This window comes from Terrapene carolina, unplaced genomic scaffold (genome assembly GCF_002925995.2).
Source record: "Terrapene carolina triunguis isolate 2854851 unplaced genomic scaffold, T_m_triunguis-2.0 Scaffold66, whole genome shotgun sequence".
Taxonomy (NCBI): Eukaryota; Metazoa; Chordata; order Testudines; family Emydidae; genus Terrapene; species Terrapene triunguis.
Genome location: NW_020664417.1, coordinates 90,464,831 through 90,488,264, shown reverse-complemented (window position 1 = coordinate 90,488,264; position 23,434 = coordinate 90,464,831). Strand labels below are relative to the sequence as shown.

Below are 23,434 nucleotides of genomic sequence, written 5' to 3'. Positions count from 1 at the left end.
CCCCCCCCCCCCCCCCCCCCCCAAAAAAAAACCTCCCCTCCTCCCGCAGAGCCCCACTCCCTCTGAACCTGGACCATCCCGACAAGCCACCCGCACTCAGATTCCCATCTCATTGAGCCCCAACCAGCTGCACCTGGATCCTCACCCCACTGAGACCCATTACCCCAGCATCTGGACCCTCCACTGAATCCCCCAGACCCCCATGCTGAGCCCCAACCACCTTCATGTGGACCCCCCTGCAGAGTTCCTTTACTGTTTTACCCAGAACCCCCCCAACAAGCCTCTGTGCATCCAGAACCCCCCTGCATCGGGATCCCCTCACTGAGCCACCCGCACCCAGATTGCCCCACATAGAACCCTCTGAACCCACACATAGATCCTCCCACTCTAAGCCCCTTCACACTTGGATCCTGCCTTGCTGAGCCTGCCAGCTCACACCTGGTGCACCTGGCATGGAGGGGCGGGGCCCTGGGGTGTTTCTGGGGCAGGCCCAGTCCTTGGGGAATTTTAAAATACTGTGTGCAGAATTTTTAATTTTTTGGCACAGAACTTTTTGGTGCAGAATGCCCCCAGGAGTACAGGGTGTAGTCTCCTTCCCCATGTCCCCAAAGCCAGCATGCAGGGAGTGTTTGACAGCTTGCTACATGCAACTTGTCTCCTATAAAAAGGGATGAAGTTCTGGGGAGTGGATGAAATGCCTTGCTTGGAGGATGCAGAATCTCACTCGCTGCTATTTCAGGTCTTGCAAAAAGTTGAAGTTGAGGAGTCTCTGTGCATAGAAGGGAAACTAAGCAAACACCGTCTCTACCAAATCAAATTTTATTTCCTGCCATATGAATACTATCGGGAGGAGAAGTGTCTGAAGCCGAGGGACATCTTATACTTCATGGAAACACGGTCAGTTCACTTTCAAATCTCTCCGCTGTTCAATCTTCACTCATCCTAGCTGCATAGTCCTAAGGTTCATTCTAGGCTGCAGGATCCCGCCAGTGCTGCTTGAGGCTTCCAATTTTGGACACTCATGAAGGGGTCTGTGCAGTAATGTCTATACAGCTGTTCCCTGGGCTAATAAACGGATTTAAATGAAGAATGGAAAGGTTTCGAAATAATAAACTGTAGAGAGCTGCACATGCATTTTATAAGTAGTTTGTATATGGGGGGGGAGGAGGGGGTTTATTTTCAACTGTTCTCTACTGACACGCCTAAAGAATAATTTGTATAATCAACCCCCTCATCCGCATGTGTAGTATCTATTGCAGTTAGGATCGTTGAATTATAAGGGATTCCATGACTCTCTCTGACCAAATAGGAACTTTCTCACATCAGTAACATTTCAGGAGAGGCTGATTTTCAGTGTTTATTACCAAATGTGGCATGGCTGAGAGCAGATGGTTTCACTGGGGAGACTGATCCCTTCCATCAGATCACTTAATCCAAACTTTACATATACAGTAAAAGAAAACCCAAGAGGAACCATGCTACAGTTGTTTTGAAAGCTGTTTGGGTTGCGTGACGAGGGATCCTTCATCGCCATTCCAGCATTCTTTGTTCTTCCCTCAGGCAGTGTTAGCTCAGCCTGAGATCTTTAATAAAAGAAAAGTCTTGATCATTCTCATTGCTAAAAAATGTGACTGTGATAATAAATCAGCAGCACTGAAAACTGCTCTTCTACCTCTCTTTCAGTTTGATAGCCCACTGATCTTGATAGGTGAGCTAATAGTTTAAGCTTTAGATAGGTGGTTTCATATGTAATTGAAAGAGACACATCATCATTCTTGGGAAGAAAAAAAGGAGGGGTGGGAGGAAAGGCAAAATAATTTGTCCCACCTTAAAAGTCCCTTTAAATGCATTAATGAGTTTGTCCTCTGCTTCTGAATTGACTGGCTTCCTGAACAGAACATACGCATCTTGCAATGCCTGGAAATTGTTTGTGGTACTTCTGAGCATGGAGATTTTGCACTGCATTTTCTTTTAGATTCTTTAAAATCTTGCTGGAAACGATTAAAAGGAAGAGTGCAAAGCTGGCATCTTTCAATGTGGTCAATACTCGTAAGGCAACTCGGAGGGATCTAGATGGCAGTGGCGGAGAATCCCAAGAAAACCAGGTGGGGAAAAAATGAGTTTCTTAGAAAATCCCTTTACATTTTTCTTTGTGAGCTCAGCACACCATTAAAATGCTATTATCCATAGAATGCTAATGCTTGTCACGTATAGTGCTTTATATGACTATACAAATACTATCTCCATTTTTGAAGCACTAATAATTCTCTAAAGATGCCCTTTATGTATATTGACAAGGGTCTGAGAAGCCAATTTGGTGACACACACTCTGCTCAGAACGACATTCCCAGAGTGTGGCATGGAAATGAATAGCTTATTATAGTTTGGCAAACTAAAGTCTACTAAACTCCATGTCCCTTAGGATTTACTGGATGAAAGTGTCCGGCTGGCTTTAGCCCTAGTGATTGCTGCCCTTGCTTTGCTCTTGGGTTGAGGACCTAAGGGAGCAGCATTTTTCAAAGCCTGCTGGCCAGCTCTCTGTTTCATCTGAAGGCTTTGGGTGTTGGCTAAACAGGGTGATAGTGGATGTATCCTCTACAGAATTGTCTCTTGTTTAATGCCTGAAAGTATTGCCAGCTGGGCTTTGTTGCTCCTGTATAATAGGATTCTGAGTGTGACTTCTTGTACTAAATATTTGTCTACTTACATTGAAAACAGTCTCAGATGGAAGGATAGGAGAATGTTGCGTTCCAAAGGTTTAGCAGAGTGCTTTTAGTTCAGGGGAAGCTTCCAAGTGGTCAGGCTTTTTCTTGTCTAACATGGGGCATATTCCAGGATCAGAATCAAAATACAGAATCAGCTTGTGCTTCTCACTTGTAACTGTTCTCCAGACACAGGATGATCATGAAGCTGACGAGGAGGAAGCAGGGAGGCTCGTTGATGGTGAAGCAGATGAAGGAGACGCTGATGCTACAGATACAAAACGAAGAGAGAAGCAGGAAGAAGAGGTAATGACTTTGGGACCAATTCTAGAGAGGTGCTGAGGACTTGCCACTGCCATTGACTTCATTAGAGCTGGTTCAGAGAATTTCCATCAAAGCAAAATGTCAAACAAAAATGGGAAAGAAATTGTGAAAACGTTTTCCTGTTTTCTGATCAGCTCTATGCTTTGGTGGGAGTAGCAAGTACTTAGCATCCCTGGAGATTTGACCCATTCTGTGAAATGATTGGCCCGGAACCTCACCTCGCATCAGAGATTAGGTATAAACCACCTTGTCAATCTGGACACCATCTGTCCAGTATTCATTAATCTGGTAGACCAAAAAATATAGAAATTAGAGATGACAAAGAGTTGGTGGATTTTCTAGTCCGTCCCCTGCTGATGTACGATTGATGCATCTGGTAGCCAAGTTGTCCTTGCAGTAATTCAATCTAAATTTACTTAATTTCATCCCATTACTTCAATTTATAACTCTTCTACAGAATTAAACAAATCCCCTCCTTACGTGTTTATATTGTTAACATGTCCCCTATTGTATAGCTATTTTAAGACCTATATCTATCATTTCAGTGTAAGGGTGAACTAGTTGAAATATGCGGAGTTCCTTTAGTCACTCATAGAAACATTGCTCTCTTCCCAGGATCCTTGAGGAAACAGCCATATTTTGCATGATGCTGGTGTACATTTGGGTGTGTGTGTGTGCGTGTGTGTGTGTGTGTATGAGACGCAGTCTGAAGTTAATAACACTGAGAAATCATGTCACGATTGCAAAGAAATTGAGACTAAAATGAATACGTACCACTGTCTTTATAGGCAAAACCTGCCTTTTAAAGGGTTAAAAGTGAACTTCATGTCAACCTGTCTGTCAGGAAGATCACTTCCACAGTGAGGGGTTTGTGTGAACAAAACTGCTTCCCGCAGTGCTCTCCACATATATGGGGTATAGATTGGATTTTAAGCATATAATCTCTGCAGGTTGATTATGAGAGCGAGGAAGAGAACAGTGAGGAAAATGGTGACGAAAATCCAGAAGAGGAAGAAGGCATGCTGCATGACGATAAAAGGGCTGAGGATGCTGAAGAAGGGGTTCAGAATGAATATAATTATCAGACTAAAAAAGAAAAAGGACCCAAACTAGAGCATTCAACACAGCTAAGAGTTAGTGCTGTGATGAGCAGTCATCCGTCTATAGTCAACTACACATATGATATGGAAAATGAGCTGTGGTGTGAGGTAAGATGTTGGTGACTGGAAAACTTCTCTGTGTGTGTGTGTGTGTGTGTGTGTGTGTGTTGATACCTTCAAAGCTACAGTGCACAGCTACTATAATGCAAAAAATAAATAAACCTCTCTAGTAGAATGGTGCTGCTCTGTCTCAGCACTACTGTTATTAACTTGCAGATAGGATGTCTATCCTGCTCATGTATGGAAGCAGACATTTCCTGGATGTAGATTTGAACTTGCAGGAAATGGCAGTATTTTTTCTAGTGGCAATTAACAAGTTTTCATTCTGCCTCAAGCTTTTTCTTAATACACACCTAGGTCTTTCCATATGCGGGATGATGGTTGACATTACCATGGGAGACTATTTGGGTGTGCTATAAAGGCAGATAAAAGCAGGGCAACAATAGGCTTGTGTGTGTGTGTGTGTGTGTGTGTGTGTTTGTTCAGAGCAGGGAAACCTGCATAATCCTCCAAAGCACACGTCCAGCAAAGAAGACACGTGTTCATTGAGGTGTGTGAAACAAGCATGCAGCTTTGCAGCTGTAAGATTTGGCTTAATCGGACTGAGCATCAGGTAAAGGGATCCTCTGTGTGGCTGAAACAAGAGCGAAATTGTTTAGAGCTCATGTCAGTAAGACCTTAGCTGCAGTGTGTGCGTGAATAGGCCTGGAGTGTATTGTTTCCTGTTAATACCCATCTGTTGGAAGCTGTATCATCAGGATCTGTCCATTTCTAAATAAATGAGTACTAGGATAAATGTGTTTTTGTAAATCTCATTCCCCTAAAAAGAAAGAACCCAGTGTTTGACCCTTACCTCCCTGCCCTCTGACTACGTCCAACACTGTATTGTTCTTCTCTTCTAGGTTTCACTGAAGCTTCCTCTGATGAAGGCATACTTTGACCTCTCCTCCATCCTAACGTCCCTCATGCAGAACACAATTGTCCATGAGACAAAGGGGATCACGCGGTGCTTCTTAAATGAAAGCACCAATAAGAAAGGGGAGAAAGAATTTGTTTTAAACACCGAGGGAATAAACCTCCCAGAGCTATTCAGATATGCTGATGTATGTAACATGTTTATAAACCCCGAGACTTCTGTAATTGTTGTGTAATGTTCTAGGGAAAAAACTGGGAGGCGGGTACCTACCTCCTCCATTGACTTTCATTGGGCGCTAGGCATCTAATTGCTTTTTGACCCTCTGGAAATCTCCCCCTAGGAGGTTCAAAATGCATGTGCCACATCTCCCTCAAGTGAACTCTTAAGTCACTTTCTGATCACTTCAGATGGACTTTTGTACAGAGGCACAGAGTATCTTATTGCCAAGATAATGACCAAAGAGGCTCCACTCTCCTTGCAGCCGTCTCTGAAAGTGTTACTTGAGGGAGCTCTCCCATCTAAATGAATCACAGTAGTTGGAGATGAATAGATCTGTTATGCTGCCTACCCCATCGCCCTACAAGTTCAGGATTGTTGCATGCAGTGTATGCTCCAGTGCTTGTCTGAGAGTTTCAAATGTCCCAAGCATCATGCTTTCCATTGTGTCAGAGACTTTTCCATAGTTCAATAGATCTCATTGTTGGGAATTCCATCGGAAATTGTTACATTTTTTCTTTGCTTAATTTCCATCCCTTACACCCGGTGATGTAAATGGTGATGAAGTTGTTGACCTGGGTATAAAACTATATGTACATTTTCTCTATGGCTAATGCTGTGCCTGCATCTGATTGTGTTGTAATTGACTATATTGGTTCTCCTTGAGGTAATTTGAGCAAGTGGAGAATTGGAGAAAAATTATCGCAGCTTATCTGGGGGAGGTACAGTGACTGGAGTAATAACTTACACCTGTCTTCCTTGCCTCCAGCTTTTGGACCTAAGCCGGCTTTATTCCAATGACATTCATGCAATGGCTAAGACCTATGGAATCGAGGCTGCCCTGAGGGTGATTGAAAAGGAAATTAAAGATGTGTTTGCTGTGTATGGTAAGATAGTGTTGTTAGATCAGCAGAGTTAGTCTTGTGGTTCATCTGATTTTTCGTTAAGATGGGAAAACTTTGCCACTGGAAATAGGTTTGGAAAGTGACCTCTTTGCATTAGCTACTCCTTCACTTGTGTATTTTCAGTCTCTTCTTTGAATCTATAATTGATGTATCTAACTTCTCATATTGAAAATCCATCCTCATGACATGTGAGCATCTTCTCTGAGATAGTTCTCTCATTTAATTGATTGGTTTCCATTTGTTCCTCAGTAAAATCACTGGAGGATGTTGACTCTATTTTCATATATATATATAAAAATAGAGTCAATATCCTCCAGTGATTTTACTGAGGTGTATGTGTATGTATATAATATAAAATATTATAATGGCATTAGCCATTTCACCTTAACAGTTTTGATGGACAAAGTAAAAAGGGTTTATTTAAAAATAAATAATTTATTTTTAAATAAACACTTTTTACTTTGTCCATCAAAACTGTTCAGGTGGCATTAGCCATCTCACCTTAAGTGCCTGCCTACAGAGATTTGTCTTTCAGTACTAACTGGCCCATGTCTTACTATGAATTACAGCCAGTGAAAAGAGGGAAGGCTGTTTTGGACTGCTAGTCCGCAAATGCCTCTGTAGTAACTGCTCACTAATATCCCCATTTTTATTAATGCCTGACTTTCTTTGTGCTATTTAAGAGCCCTGGGATATTTGCTGGTAGAGGCTGTTAACAGACTTCACCATCACACTGTATAAATGTCCAAAGCGCCATCGTAATTATGTGGTATACACCTACTGGGGTAAAGCCTCCGACCTCCTGCACATGTGTAAAGATTCCCCAATAACAAAGCTCTGATGTTCCACTGCACAGGATTTAGGGGTAACCATGTGGGGAGGCAGGGGGCAGAGCTCTGTACTGTAGCGGCTGGACCAGAAATGACTTAGCCAACTTTGGCTGAACAAAGATGATGCATGTATTATTGCTATCATTTTAAAAAATATGTACTACCCCAAAAGACTCGCATACTGTTATCATACATAATGAAACATTTGGGTAGCTAAGGCACAATTACCATTATAGTCTCTCTGCAAATCCATTATTTCATGCAGCAAAGAGGAGGTCTGATAGTGTTGCAGGGAATGGTTGATGCCAGTTACTGAAAGGAGAAGCACCACTGCATCATCAGTGACTTACCTGTGTCGTGGTGAAGGAAATAGAGATTCTTACCCACCCCATTGACTAGACTATAGGGATTTAACTTAGTGCTGGTTAGTTCTTGAATGTTCTCATGTTCCCTTTTCCTGCATTGTCAGGTATTGTGGTAGATCCTCGGCACCTTTCTCTTGTGGCAGATTACATGTGTTTTGAAGGTGTTTACAAACCACTGAATCGTTTTGGAATGCAGTCCAACTCCTCCCCTCTGCAACAGATGACGTTTGAAACCAGCTACAAATTTTTGAAGGAAGCGACAATGATGGGTAAATAGTTTTAGTTGAATTCTAAGTCTCTGCATTACTGCTGCTGCATTTCACATCTGCTTGGTTTCCCTTTATAACTCTCCACTCTCCTGAGAGATATTTAACTACATTTTAAAACTCTCTACAGACTAAAATGTTAATGAGCTCCTTGCACGACAAAAAGTTTGAGATAAATTGGGATGCTCTTTTTAATATAGTGCTGACAGCTGAAATAAGAAGACTCCCCTATGGTGTGGTTTGTGGAGTCTAACATTCTTTCAAGAATCAGATAATGCTAGTCTGTAATACCTTGGATGGTCTTCTGTCATTTCTATTGGGCTAAATACATGTAACCTTTTGTCCTTGGGGTGAGAAGTATTGAAAGTGCATAGCACAGTGGGTGGTGCATAGCATAGTGGGTGGTTCCGGTCTCTACTACAGCTGTGCAAGCAAATAGCTGCCTCTGATTTCAGTCAAAAATAAAGCCTCTTTGTTAGCTAATTGCATAAGACAGTCATAACTGTTCTGTTTCAAAGCAAATAGTTGTTCTTTGAACAATTGTCTATGTGCCCCAAGCATTCAAAATCAGATTCTTTTGTCCTGCAGTGCCCTAAGTCTCCTTGTGGGCTCCCATCCAAGGGTCCAGCTGTCCCTTGGTTCCTTCTTGCTACCTATGACATCTGTGAACTTTTGTGATCTTTCTTAGGCTAGTAAGTGGTGGTTTCTCTTGTTATACTCCTGTTGGCATTTTAAAAAAACTTTTTTTCTAATAGATTAAGGGACAACCCCCATAACAGGATCTAGCTACTATGTCTGAGACAATGTCACGGGGGTTTAAAGCTGCCCATCTGGTGATGTAGCTGTTGTGCCTTTTTGCCTTGGAGAAGTGCATGCTGTTGTTAGATGCTCAGTCTGTTGCCCTTTTCCTCCACTCAATGAGATCCTCTTCAAAACTTGAGACAGAAGGGCCCACTAAACCTGAACCAGCCCTCCTCAGCTAGTGATCCTGTGAGCTGTGGCTGTACTCTAAGCTCCTGGGCTCACTTTTCATTGAAGAGATCAAATCGTTTGACCAGCAAGTCCAGCAAAGAGCCAAAACCTCTTCCACCCACCCTTCAGAAAGGGGTAGGCAGGAAGAGTGAGCGCAAGCATAGGTCACCCTCTCGGATGCCAATGAGGCAAAAACCACACCAGGTCATTGTGTCACTTCATGCCACTCGGCCAAAAGCCAGTCACAGCCCAAATTGGGTCCTTCTGATGACAAACCCATTGTACTGCTCGAATCTGTGGTCCATACTTCTCCCAGGACCAACTTCTCAGTACCAATGTTGACACACCTGGTGCTGAGTACTCTGGTGCCCATGACTCCAATACCTATCTCTACAGTGCAGATGTTTCTCAAGAGATATTGCAAGGACTGTGCAACCAGAAACATCCTTGCCCTCCTCTTCTGCCATTAGAGGTCCTTCTGCTTCAATACTGATTATTAACGTACAATGGTACAGATGAGCGCTCCAGCTCATGTTGTGGGGTCGGGGGTTCAAGATCACTATAGGATACAAGATAGGGTAGCTTCCCCTTTAGAGGATTATTCATTTTCTTCCTGTCCTTCTGAGTATAATAGAGATGTCCCCATTCACCTCAATCTCGCTTTTATGAGCCTTCCTGGCCTGCTGGGGAATCCAGGAATCACCCTTACAAATACTGACACTAGGGATCGTGTAGGGGACATTCAACCACCCCACCTCACAAGACCTGCAGCTCCTTACCCCTACAATATACAGTCATGGCCTTGGAATACCTTCCTCTACTTCCTTCCACTGCAAAACATGGTAGGTCCACTCAGAGAGTCAGTCGGTACAGCCCCACCACCTGTACCAGTGAGAACATGACAGTGAGGAGAAACACCTGCAGAAAACGGAAGAGCCACCAGGGGAGTAGTAGTTTTCAGTGCAGGAGGCCTTCTGCCTCTCCTCCTCCTGCTGCACATTCCACATGTTGCTCACAACAGCAACTTTGACACCATCAAGACTCAATCAAACCATTACCCTCCCCACCTTTTTTATTTTGGGAGGCTTGGACTCGGATCACCTTGGACCAATCTGGGACTCAGCATTGACCGAGAAGTCCAAAGTGTTGCTGATGAAAGGATAGAATTCTTACAGGAGCTGTGTTAGATTTGAGACCAGCAAGAGTTTATCTACCACAAAATAGGGTCCATATCATGGTAGACCTCACCCAGGGATGTCTGTAAGAGCATGCCTCAGATTTCTTGGACACATGGCCTAGTGCACTGAAATCACAAAGCATGTCAGCCTTCTCCTGTGTTTCATAGAAGGTTGTCTGTATATCTACCCAGCAAACATTAGCCTCCCCGAGCCTGTGGTTCATGACGCTATTGATGTCAGAGCAGGTACTCTAGTGTAGAACTACTGTGAGAGAAGAATCAGGTCCACATTTTCCACAGAGATAAATTCAATCCAAACAGCAGGTGGCAGCATCTGTCTTTAGATGGCAGGTCTGACTCTTTGTAAACAAAATAAATACTTGGATCATTAGCATTTTTGTAACCTGTGAAAGTCCTTTGGAAATGGCCCTAATCTGATTTTTATTGAACTCTTTGGTTTAGGTGCCCATGATGAGCTGAGATCTCCTTCTGCATGCCTGGTGGTAGGAAAAGTTGTCAAAGGAGGGACTGGTTTGTTTGACCTCAAGCAACCCCTTACATAGTGTTTTGCCTCTATTATTTTAAAAAAAAATTAAGTGTGGCTATCACAAGAGATGTACCTGCACTGCAGTTGTTTGCAAAGCCTTTGCTGAAATGTCAAAACCAATGAATGTTTGTACAAGTCCATTAATGATATCTTCGGGGTGTGGAGGGATTCTCTATAATGTATCTCCAGTTATTCTCTTGATCGCCAATGGGTTTGTTAACCTAACTAAGTGATGTACTTTGACTGTAAAGTATTTGATGGGAATGTTCATGCCTAAAAACTATCCTCTGGCCTAGTACCCTTCCTTCTCTCCCTCTGCCCCCTGTTCAGTAGTGATCAAAATGAAATTATTGTTATACACTGGAGAGAGATGAACAACGCTGTGTGTGTCTGATTAGGAGCCAGGTGTAGCATTTGACATGTACAATTTAAAGGGGAGAGTCTGCTCGCATATCTGAGGTGTCTGCGGCATTTCCAGTCTATCTGGATAGGCCTTGGGTACCACATTGCTCTGTCACATGATAACTGTACCTAATCTTATTTTAAATAGTTCTGGGACAAACTCACAAGTGGGCCTGAGGAACAGGAATGTGTTGACAGGAATGAAACTTGTGTGCTGGAGACAAGTCCTGTTTTTTTATTGTATTTATTTGTACTATACTGTTATGATTTTTAAAGAGATCCAGGGCACCTTTTCCTCTTCGCTCCAGTCATTAAAAAGAGTGTGTCTGTGACAATTAATGGGCTCTCTGGCTAAGACCATGATTTGAATGCCGTGTATTCACTAGTTCTTTTAGACCATTCCAATATCTGTGCTTGCCCCAAGCAGAACTGTCCTCAATGAAATGTTGTTTCCTCTTTCGTTAAGATATCTCCCTAAAGCAGCTGGAGCAAAATGAACTGCTGCAAATGTGATTGCACAAAGCAAGCATGTAACAATATTGTAAAGCAGAGTTTAAACTTCTACAGTAAAAGCTTTTTTATCCGGCATGTTGGGGGAATGGAGGGTGCCGGTAGGTGAAAAATTTCAGTTAACTAAGAGGGAGGGAGTTTGGGTGCAGGAAGTGTTTCAGGGTGCTGGATCCAGGGGGCACTGACCTTGGGCAGCTCCCTGCAAGCGGCCATCTGTTCCTGCTGTTCCTAGGCAGAACTGCCTTGCCACGAGCGCTGGCTCCGCAGCTTCCATTGGCCAGGGGAACAGCCCAAAGTGAGCGCCCCCTGGATCCGGCACCCTGAGCCCCTGACCCGAACCCCCTCCCACACCCCAAACCCTTCATGGCCGTTTCTCCGCCTAGGAGCAGCAGGAACATATCGCCACTTCTGGGGAGCCACGCAGAGCCAGGTAGGGAGCCTGTGGGCCCCATGCCAACCGGATTATAAACCAGACTTTCTATAAAGATTAGAAATGCCGGTTTATAAAACTTTCTGGTTGATACAGGGCCGGATAACACAGCTTTTACTGTATTTTGATTTAACATTATTCTTTGTAAGGGAGGATCTGTAATAAAGGACATCAAGTCAGATGTTGGAAAAACACCTTTGTGTAGTTTCTCTTTGCTGTGGAAGCTCTAGCATCAGCATGCAGGATCTTTTACTTCCTAGCAACAAGCTAATGCAGGAGTGCCCAGACTGTGATGCTGAGAGCCATGTTAGCCACTTATCGGGAGTAGTTAGGGTGATGTAGTGTCCGTGTAGATGCTGGGTTACTTATATCGGCTGTTGGCTGTCGTTGTCATGGCATGGAGCCATGAAATTGACAAGAAAGCCAGGCTGTCACCCCGATGCAGGTGGGGTGCTCCAGCTAGAACCCTGCTCCCAGCTGGGCTGTGCCTGCCGCCCTGGGTTCTGGCTCCCCAGTGGGATCCCGGCTACGGCAGTGTAAGCTGGCATGGCCATCCCTCTGGATCTGCGTCTGAGGGAGGCCATGCCTCCTGGCAGTTTGGTCTGCTAGAGTGACTTCCCAAAGGAAGTGAAAACAAAAAGGGGGGAATTAGCGGTTCTCAATGGGCCCTGGCCTTCAAGCAGGGCGGGGCCAGGCCATAAACAGTCTGGACTCTGGCCAGCAATCAGGCACAGCAGTCAGCAAACAGGGCTCTGGCCTGCAGTCAGGCAGAGCTGTAGCAGTTTATTAGCCCAGCTGTTAAACAAGGCAGGGCAGCAAACAGCTAGGGCTGTAACTCCAGCCTCGTCTGGGGGCTCCAGCAGGGGTGAGTGCCAATCACCATCTGTGGGGCTCAGCTAGGGCTGACTGAGGAGCTCAGGCCCCCTGGCCTAAGGAGAGGGAGTACTGACACCCCAGGGGAGAGGTGGCAGGGGGTCACGGGCCCGCTCATCTCCACTGCGTCCCAGCCCAGGGCCCTAACGGTCGCAAAGTTGGGGATGAAACGTCTAAAGCCCATGTGTCCTAGAAACTGCCAGACCTTAGTAGTGGGAGCTGGGTGGTCGTGGATTGCCTGGACTTTCCCAATAAGGGGGCACAGCTTGCCTCGTCCCACGGTGTAACCTAGGTATGTTGTTTCTTGCCACCCGATTCAGCATTTCTGTGGGTTCGTGGTGAGACCAGCCTCCCAGAGGGTTCTCAAGACTGCCACCACCCGGTTTAGATGGTCCTCCCAGTGATGGCTGTAGATTACTATGACGTCTAGGTAAGCGGCCGTGTACTCAAGGTGAAGCAGGAGGAGACGGTCCATCAACCTCTGGAATGTCCCAGGGGCACCATGCAGTCCAAAGGGCATTCGGGTAAAATAATAGAGCCTGCTGGGGGTGGCGAAGACGGTTTTCTCCTTTGATTCCGGCATCAGCGGCATCCGCCAATACCCCTTGGTTAAATCCAGGTTGTCGATATACTGGGCTTCCCCCAGCCTGTTGAGTAATTCATCCACCCAGGGCATTGGGTAGGCTGCCCTTTTCTCCGAGGACCAGGTGACATTCAGGCTGTCACCTGATCCCTGCCCTCAAAGCCATCACCTAGGAGACAGCTAATAGTCCTAGAGGGGGCTACTCCCACCTTTTAAAGGACCGTCCTACCCTGTGATACAGATGTCTATCACCAAAAAAAATTATTTCATTGCATTGGGCCCATCCAGTTAAAAACTTTTGGCCTCATATTCAGCAAGTCAACATCCCTCTAGTTTGCCATGTGGAACAATTTGGAATGAGCAGCATCAATTTATTCCTTGCAGCTTCTGTATGTAGACCAGGCCTCAGAACATAACATAAGAATGGCCATACTGGGTCAGACCAAAGGTCCATCCAGCCCAGTATCCTGTCTACCGACAGTGACCAATGCCAGGTGTCCCAGAGGGAGTGAACCTCAGCTGTGTTAGGAGCCTCATTCTGTTATACCAATAGAATAAAAACCAGCAGGATCTTATTAAGAGGGATAAGGCAAAGATGCCACATTTATTGTAAATATAATGATAAAGCAAAAGATAAAAGTAAACAACGTTGTTTGAATACTTATTCCTATCACTACTTATTCCTTACACACATACATACACACATACATACACACATACATACACACATACATACACACATACATACATACATATATATATATATATATAGATTCATTTACGCAATTATTTATTCAAGTTCTGTATAGGTGTTATAGTTACAAGCATAGAAGTTGCTCATGCCAAGTTACTGGCCAGGTATCTTGGTCATCAGGATGGAGCCGAGTCTGTTTCAGGTGCACCTGATGATCCTGGAGGCTGGCAGCAGAACCAGAGACTCAAAGTCCTCAGTCTTGAGAGTTCATTTTTATAGGATTTAATTCCTATGTTAGTCTATGGGAGCTGTTTTATTCTGCTGTTGCTGACTCAATCAGCAGATGGCACATTCCTGGTGGCTTCAAACTGTCCAAAGTTTGTGTTTCTCATCCTTCCAGGTGATGGGGTGGATCGCAGTTTACCCTCCGGGGGTTGTCTGGTCATCCACTTGACACATTCTTTGGCCGATGGATACTCCCTTTCTAGGCTGGCACCTCCCTAACCATTCATGTATATCAAGCATTCATCAGCATACATTCCATATCTTAACCATATTTTAATTTACTGTCTCCACCACTTTTGGGGTGTGTGCTAATTCATTTGAGACTCCTGGCCCTTTAATCACAGAGGGTGGGGGTCTGTCCTAGGAGCCGTTGAATGAAGTGAAAGTCACTTAACGGCTTATAGTGTTTGTTTACATTGTATTAATTACTTCAAGAACAAAGTCAATTAACTTGTTTGTAAGTTTTACATAGTAATAAAGTATCTTTCACAGGATAGATATAATCAATGGTTTCTACAGACAGTAGCTTACAAGTTTTAACAGAAGACCCAAGAGATTTTTGTACTTGGTGAAACTGTTGGATTTTAAAATGTGGGGGACAAATTATGAGGGGGTCACTGTCACTTGGGGGAATCACTGTTAGTACCTTCTTTAATATCCCTACAATTCTCTGTGGTCTGTGTTCTCTGTGAACTATGCACAGGGAGGATCCCATTACTGTTTACTCATAAAAGTGTTAGCACAGCAATCCTGTTAGTTATCATTAAATATAGATGATTGTATGTTTATAGTGTCATGTCCATTTATGGAAGTATCAGATAAAACATTTTATAATGGGTCCCTGGAGCTTACCTTAGTTTAATGGCCATGATCTCTGAACCGCTCATGTTTTTTATTGGTATTTTGAAATCAGATGACATTGTTGCTTTGGGATGTAACTCTGCTTCTTCCCTGAGGAATCCTCATTCATTGTGTTGCTTGTTTCCTTGTCCTCTGCCAACAGAGCTGACCACAGCCTTGGATGGATGTTCTTTGCTTTGGAATTCTTAAAAATTGAAATAATGTAACAACGATTTTTTGTGTAATCTGGCTGATATTAGCGGGTGATAAAGTGACTTGGGATACACTCTGTGAAACAGAGCTGGATTTGATTTTTGTTTTGAAAGTGACCAGGGCAAAGCTAAGCTTTGTTGGTACCCTTGGTGAAGAACTTTTGGTGTATCCCCAAGTCGGCAAAGGGGTCCTTACATTTTCATTTCCCCTTGCCTGGATTGTTCTCATCTCCAATCCTTTATTTGGGCTATGATCCCATCTCTTTCCTCTCAACTACGTTTTAGATGTGTGTATGCCACCATCAAAGATAAGGAGCCTTCCTTTTATCACCACTTAAGGGCTGAAGTGATAAAGGTCTAGGTTCTATGAGGTAAAGGATCAGAGTTCTAATCCTGGCTAATGTACGTACGTGGTAGCAGATTCATTACCTGCTCATTGGTTTTGCTGATGTGGAGAAATGCATCTAGGTCAAGTCCTGGCTGGTGTTCAATTTTAATAGAACTATCCGGTTTTTAAGATTAACATCATTACCATCTACTGTCAAAAGTCTCCTGGATTCTGAATACTTTCTGGGTATGCTGGGTAAGTCAGATGTGTTCTAGTGTTGTGAGAGTATTCTGGGGGCCAAGAACTCTTGAGTTTTGTCCTGCCTCTGACATTAGTTCACTCTGTGACCTGGGGTAAGACACTTAACACCTATGACTCAGGCCTGGCCTACACTAGGAAATTAGGCCGGTATAATGGCGTTGCACAGAGGTGTGAAAAATCTAAACCGACCTAATTCTTCATGTAGACAGCGCTAGGTCAACAGGAGAATTTCTTTGTCAGAGAGATGCATCCCTTTGTAGATGTCCCTTCCCTCCGTACACCTCCTGCATGTTTGTCAAAATGTTTTTCTGAGAGTAACCAGGAAGGGAAAAATTAGTAGAGTCCTGCAAATCTGCGGGTATCCACTTTCTATCACAGACCATTTTTGTGGATAGCAGCTCGGCTGCGGACACAAATTTTGATTCTGCGCAGGGCGGAGCTGTAGCACAGACTCACCAGAGTAGGTGGAGGGACCCAGGCTCCCCACAGCTGCCATCACGACACTCCCTGACCCGCCTCTGACCGGGGGAGGAGGGGCATACTGCACAACGGGTATGCAGGGTCGATGTTGGACAAGGATACCTATAAACATTACTATGGGGTCTAAGGTTCACTCTGATTCACATTGACAATAAAGAGCAGCTCTTTTGTGAAAGCTGAGTCTAAAAATGGCATTGCAGGGATGCTTATTGTCACTGTGACTTCATATCAGCTCAGTTTTCAAGCAGAAGCTGTTTTTCCTACAGTTGTGGAAGATCAGCTGAGCAAGAAAGGGTGGAGATTCAGAAGGTGGAAATAACTTTGATGTTTCTATAAATAAAACCTTGTCATTTACATATTACTGTGTCAGGGTGAGTCAGCTTCCCATTATTGCAGTTTGTAAGTCATCCATTGTATGCATGGGTGTGGGCCAGCATTCAGGAGTCTCCTGATCTGTAACTTTTTAAAGCCTGACACTGCTTAGAAAATAATCTGTAGTAATCAGGGCGGTTTCCGAGTATTGGTCTAACATCCGTTTAATGATGCAATGATGAAAATGAATGAACTGGTGCTCAGCCCCCTTTATCTCTGAACAGTGTGGTGTCTATGGATGGAATATGTCAAGTGCCCTGATTTCTTCTCATCTGGAAATGGTTCTTTCTTGGTTCTGTACCCCATTGACAGCCTAAGTGGGGTCAGCTACACTCTGATCCTTTGTGCTCCTCTAGATGCAAGCAAAGCAAATAAGATGGCAGATAGACTATAAGTCAGTGGGGCTGACACACTTGCTCAAATAAAGCTCCCACCAGCAGCAAAATCAGTCGCTTCCTGGATTGATGCATTGTTCAGAACTAGAACAGATAAACCAAGTCCTTCTGCCTGACATGCTCCTTTCATAAGGCTTCCGCCATGATCATTGGGCCTACAAATCTACCTTAACTGTGAGCTCAACTGTGAAAAGTGAGTGAAAGTTCAGGAAGTGTTATGATAACCTAGACCGATAAATGTTGATGAAAAAAGGTGGTATTCAAGAGTTAGCTGGGGGGGGGAGGGGGAATAGGGATTTCTATATGGCATTAACTGCTTCCAAATTTATTAGTAAAAATGTAACCTGGGCACAAAAAAAGGTAATAAATTGCTGTGCTAAGCTAAAAATAAATATATACAACAGCAGCGGAAACTGCCTGTCAGAAAAAATTAAGTGTAACCGTAAATATACTAGTCAGATAACTGGAATACAGAAATAAAATCAGGGAATTAAACCGGCAGTAAAACAAATAATAGAATCTTAGAAGATTAGGGTTGGAAGAGACCTCAGGAGGTCATCTAGTCCAACCCCCTGCTCAAAGCAGGACCAACCCCAACTAAATCATCCCAGACAGGGCTTTGTCAAGCTGGGCCTTAAAAACCTCTAAGGATGGAGATTCCACCACCTCCGTAGGTAATCCATTCCAGTGCTTCACCACCCTCCTAGTGAAATAGTTTTTCCTAATATCCAACCTAGACCTCCTCCACTGAAACTTGAGACCATTCCTCCTTGTTCTGTAATCTGCCACCACTGAGAACAGTCTAGCTCCATCCTCTTTGGAACCCCCCTTCAGATAGTTGAAGGCTATCAAATCCCCCCTCCCTCTTCTCTTCTGCAGACTAACTATGCCAAATTCCCTCAGCCTCTCCTCATAAGTCATGTGCTCCAGCCCCCTAAATCATTTTCGTTGCCCTCTGCTGAACTCTCTCCAATTTGTCCACATCCTTTCTGTAGTGTGGTGCCCAAAACTGGACGCAATATTCCAGATGTGGCCTCACCAGTGCCGGGTAGAGGGGAATAATCACTTCCCTCGATCTGCTGGCAGTGCTCTGACTAATGCAGCCCAATATGCCATTAGCCATCTTGGCAACAAGGACACACTGACTCTCATCCAACTTCTCGTCCACTGTAATCCCCAGGTCCTTTTCTGCAGAACTGCCGCTTAGCCAGTCAGTCCCCAGCCTGTAGCAGTGCATGGGATTCTTCTGTCCTAAGTGCAGGACTCTGCACTTGTCCTTGTTGAACCTCATCAGATTTCTTTTAGCCCAATCCTCCAATTTGTCTAGGTCACTCTGGACCCTATCCCTACCCTCCAGTGTATCTACCTCTTCCCCCCCAGCTTTGTGTCCTCCGCAAACGTGCAAAGGGTGCAGTCCATCCCATCATCCAGATCATTAATGAAGATGTTGAACAAAACCGGCCCCAGAACAGACCTCTGGCACTCCGCTTGATACCGGCTGCCAACTAGACATCAAGCCGTTGATCACTACCCATTGAGCCCAACAATCTAGCCAGCTTTCTATCCACCTTGTAGCCCATTCATCCAATCCAAACTACTTTAACTTGCTGGCAAGAATACTGTGGGAGACCATATCAAAAGCTTTGCTAATGTCAAGATCTATCACTTCCCCCATATCCACAGAGCCAGTTATCTCATCATAGAAGGCAATCAGGTTGGTAAGGCATGACTTGCCCTTGGTGAATCCATGTTAACTCTTCCTGAACACCTTCCTGTCCTCCAAGTGCTTCAAAATGGATTCCTTGAGGACCTGCTCCATGATTTTTCCAGGGACTGCAGTGAGACTGACTTGTCTGTAGTTCCCCGGATTCTCCTTCTTCCCTTTTTTAAAGATGGGCACTATATTTGCCTTTTTCCAATCATGCGGGACCTCCCCTGATCGCCACGAGTTTTCAACGATAATGGCCAATAGTCTGCAAGCACATCAGCCAACTCCCTCAGCACCCTTGGATGCATTGCATCAGGCCCCAGGGACTTGTGCATGTCCAGCTTTTCTAAATAGACCTTAACCTGGTCTTTCACCACTGAGGGCTGCTCCCCTCCTCCCCATACTATGTTGCCCAGTGCAGCAGTCTGGGAGCTGCCCTTGTCTGTGAAGACCGAGGCAAAAAAAGCATTGAGTACTTCAGCTTTTTCCACATCTGTCACTAGGTTGCCTCCCCCATTCAGTAAGGGTCCCACACTTTCCCTGACCACCACCTTGTTGCTAACATACCTGTAGAAACCCTTCTTGTTACCCTTCACATCCCTTGCTAGCTGCAACTCCAATTGTGTTTTGGCCTTCCTGATTACACCCCTCCTGATTACAGTGCATGCTCGAGCAGTATCTTTATACTCCTCCCTAGTCATCTGTCCAAGTTTCCACTTCTTGCAAGATTCCTTTTGATGTTTAAGCTCACCAAAGATTGCTCTGTTAAACCAAACTGGTCGCCTGCCATATTTATTATTCTTTCTGCACATCGGAATGGTTTGTTCCTGCATCCTCAATAAGGCTTCTTTAAAATACAGCCAGCTCTCCTGGACTCCTTTCCCCCTCATATTAGCCTCCCAGGGGATCCTGCCCATCAGTTCCCTGAGGGAGTCAAAGTCTGCTTTTCTGAAGTCCAGGGTCCGTATTCTGTTGCTCTCCTTTCTTCTTTTTGTCAGGATCCTGAACTCGACCATCTCATGGTCACTGCTGCCCAGGTTGTCACCCCTACCAATTGTTCCCTGTTTGTGAGCAGCAGATCAAGAGGAGCACGGCCCCTAGTTGGTTCCTCCAGCACTTGCACCAGGAAGTTGTCCCCAACACTCTCCAAAAACTTCCTGGATTTTCTGTGCACTGCTGTATTGCTCTCCCAGCAGATGTCAGGGTGATTAAAGTCCCCCAGCGCCAAAACATTGCTAGGATGCAGCAGTTATCAGAGCCCAGGCAAAAAAAGTTATTTTGCCCATGGAAAAACTTATTCTCAGCTTAAATATAAAAATAGAAATTGCAGTTTAAAAATGTAAGCAACTCAAATGTCATTTGCTCATAACCTGCAATTTACCAAAAAAAAACCTAAACCAAAACAAACCTACAGGACTGTAAAACCATTTTAAAAAAGAGAAAGTTCAAAGGGTCAGCTGGGAAAGCTAAGCCAAGCAAGTATAAAATATTTGCTCTTGTAATAAACTGTTTACAACATAGGAAGAGACCGCAGAATTTAAGAAAACACCTGTTATTTTAAAAAAGTAAAACTTAAATTGGCTTTTAAAAGATTCCACTAAAAATCCATCCAAATCTTTCTTTGAAGGTTGAAAACTGTCCCAGATACTCTTTAGGTGGCAGCGAATGGTTCCTGGCAGTCTTAACTTTGTTTATTAACCCTTCAGGTGTCTCAATGTTTTTACAAAGTTTAACATTTAAAAAAAAAATTATAAATGTTAAAAAATGAATTGGTAAATAAAAACACCACCAAAAAGTGGTCATAACCAAAATAGTAATAGAAAAAAAATACCCCCGTATCCTTTTTCAGTAACAAGCTCAACAGCTAAAAGAGCTGCAAAATATTATATATAGTTAAATTAATATTGCTAATACAGCAAATGAAAAAAACATTAATTTATAAAAATGTACATTCTTCTTAAACATGCAGCAATACAATAAAACATTAAATGTAAATAAAACCTGGTACTTAATTAAAAACCTCTAAAGGCTCCAAAAAGGAGCCACAATAAATTGTTTTCTTTTGCAAGTGGCTGTGCGCTTTAAAAGCAGAAACCAACCCAGCACCAGGGGGAAATAAATACATAAAAATCAGTAAATATAAAAAGTAAAGCCAAGCCACCATAATCCTAATCAAAAGTGCCATCCAAATTCTGTTTTCTTTTAACAAGTCATTATAAATAATAAAACTACTTTAAATAGTGCAGTAGCCATGAAAAAGCATCACACACCTCCAACCATTAAAATCCTATCCAAAAATTGTTTAACTATAGTGTAAAATGTTACTAAAATAACCCCTCAAAACTGACATATAAATAAATAAAAATGTCCTAAACTAACAATAAATCCAAATAAATTTAAATTAAAACCTATAAAAATATTATACAAAAATATTCAATTTGTCAGTATTACATTTTACCAATCTGCCGTTATCTAAAAAATGGTGCCCACTAAAATTTAGTAAAATATAATTAAAACTTGTTTAAAAAACCACCTCTCTAAACAGAAACATATACTTTCAAATGCATAAAACTGCCAAAGTAGGGGGCAACTACACTGAATGTAACTAACAGGATTGGCACAGGAACTGAGCTGACTGATATTGGTATGCTACTCCAAGCTGGCCTCATTGTGCTGTGGAACACAGCTAAGCATTTCAACAGAAAATAACAGCAAAAGTACTGCATCCCTTGAATAAGCAAATCCAGGGCTCATTAGTGAAGCTTTAACTGTATATAATATACATAATGTTGTAATGACTTTTTTAAAAGTATGGTTTTAACTCTGTGTGTTTTAGTATCAGATGTAGTATGTGGGGAATATATGCTGTACAAAGTAAAACGGGCATTAAGGGATATGGAGCAAGAAAACTTGCCCTCTTATCACCACAGAAAAGTTAAAAGTGTAAGACAATAGCAGTGACACCAGTTGGTGCAGTGTAACAAAACTATCAATAGTCCCATAACATGAAGTTAAATATGAAACCACTGCAACCCAAATGGGGCGGAAGAAGTTTTTCTCTCCTCAAATGCTGTTGCCAGGCAATGCAAGGTCTGGAAAGCCCCACACTTGTCCTGCTGTTTGTACCTGGAGGACACTTTGTGGGTGCAGCTGTCATGTCTTACAGACAGAATTGCTGGCATGTAGGTTCACTCTGGGGGAACAGTCTCCAAATTGCCCAGTACAGTTAAGACGCTGGTAGTGATGAGTATTGTGTGGTGGCTGAAAAGGACCGCTTCTGGTGTCGACCCAGGGAATGTTATTTTAACTGGGCTATGTTCTATTCAGAACAGTTCTTATATTTCACACCACATTTTTATGCTCTCAATCATGAATAAACGGTGAAGTGTTAGTACAGCAATCCTGTTAGTTATCATTAAATATAGATGGTTGTATGTGTATAGTTTCACATGCCCGTTTATGGAAATGTCAGATAAAACATTTTATAATGGTTTCCTGGAGCTTACCTTAGTTTAATGGCCATGATCTCTGAACCGCTCATGTTTTTTATTGGTATTTTGAAATCAGATGACATTGTTGCTTTGGGATGTAACTCTGCTTCTTCCCTGAGGAATCCTCACTCATTGTGTTGCCTGTTTCCTTGTCCTCTGCCAACAGAGCTGCCCACAGCCTTGGATGGATGTTCTTTGCTTTGGAATTCTTAAAAATTGAATTAATGTAACAAAGATTTTTTTTGTAATCTCACTGATATTAGCATGCTGATAAAATGCCTGGGGATAGAGCTTTGTCGGTACCCTTGGTGAAGAATTTTTGGTGTATTCCCCCCCGCCCCCAAGTCGGCAAAGGGGTATGCTGGGTAAGTCAGATGTGTTCTAGTGTTGTGAGAGTAGCCTGGGGGCCAAGAACTCTTGAGTTTTGTCCTGCCTCTGACATTAGTTCACTCTGTGACCTTGGGTAAGACACTTAACACCTATGACTCAGGCCTGGCCTACACTAGGAAATTAGGCCGGTATAATGGTGTTGCACAGAGGTGTGAAAAATCTACTCCGCTGTGGGATGCAGTTAAACTGACCTAATTCCTCATGTAGACAGCGCTAGGTCAAGAGGAGAATTCAGGGAGGTGGATTACCAAAATGATTGGAGAATGCATCCCTTCGGCATAAGTAGAGCCTTCGCTGAAGTGCTACAAAAGTACCCCTACAGCATTTTAAGTACTGTATAGATAAGTGCTTAGCTTTCAGTGGTGATGTAAGGATCAATTAGCGTGTGTTTGCCCAGCACTTTTAAAGTGATGAGAGACATAATTACTTAGTAAATCCTAATTAAGTGATTAATCATGTCAATGAACTTTCAAAAATGTAAAGCAGACAGAGCGAATGGATACAAATCAAAATGAATGCCTTCAAGATTAGTGGAGCACAATAAACATTAAGATACAAGGAGCAAGACAAGTTTGTTTTGGCAAACCAATCACATCAGCCACACTATCAGAGGCTTGTTCACCTGCACATCTACCAATGTGATATATGCCATCATGTGCCAGCAATGCCCCTCTGCCATGTACATTGGCCAAACCCGACAGTCTCTACGCAAAAGAATAAATGGACACAAATCAGACGTCAAAAATTATAACATTCAAAAACCCGTCGGCGAACACTTCAACTTCCCTGGTCACTCGATT

General features: G+C 43.3%; 1 protein-coding gene across 1 annotated transcript in view; it reads left to right on the top strand.

The window, feature by feature from the left end:
- POLR1A (RNA polymerase I subunit A) overlaps positions 1 to 11,993 on the top strand; it is a 58,911-nt gene extending 46,918 nt beyond the window's left edge. Inside the window, exons 27-34 of the mRNA XM_026648100.2 lie at positions 740 to 897; positions 1,976 to 2,105; positions 2,892 to 3,008; positions 3,977 to 4,234; positions 5,089 to 5,289; positions 6,088 to 6,205; positions 7,523 to 7,687; positions 10,296 to 11,993. Of these exons, the coding sequence (XP_026503885.1) occupies positions 740 to 897; positions 1,976 to 2,105; positions 2,892 to 3,008; positions 3,977 to 4,234; positions 5,089 to 5,289; positions 6,088 to 6,205; positions 7,523 to 7,687; positions 10,296 to 10,396 (1,248 nt within the window). The 3' untranslated portion in view covers positions 10,397 to 11,993. The remainder of the gene's footprint in view (positions 1 to 739; positions 898 to 1,975; positions 2,106 to 2,891; positions 3,009 to 3,976; positions 4,235 to 5,088; positions 5,290 to 6,087; positions 6,206 to 7,522; positions 7,688 to 10,295) is intronic.
- The last annotated feature ends 11,441 nt before the right edge of the window (positions 11,994 to 23,434 follow it).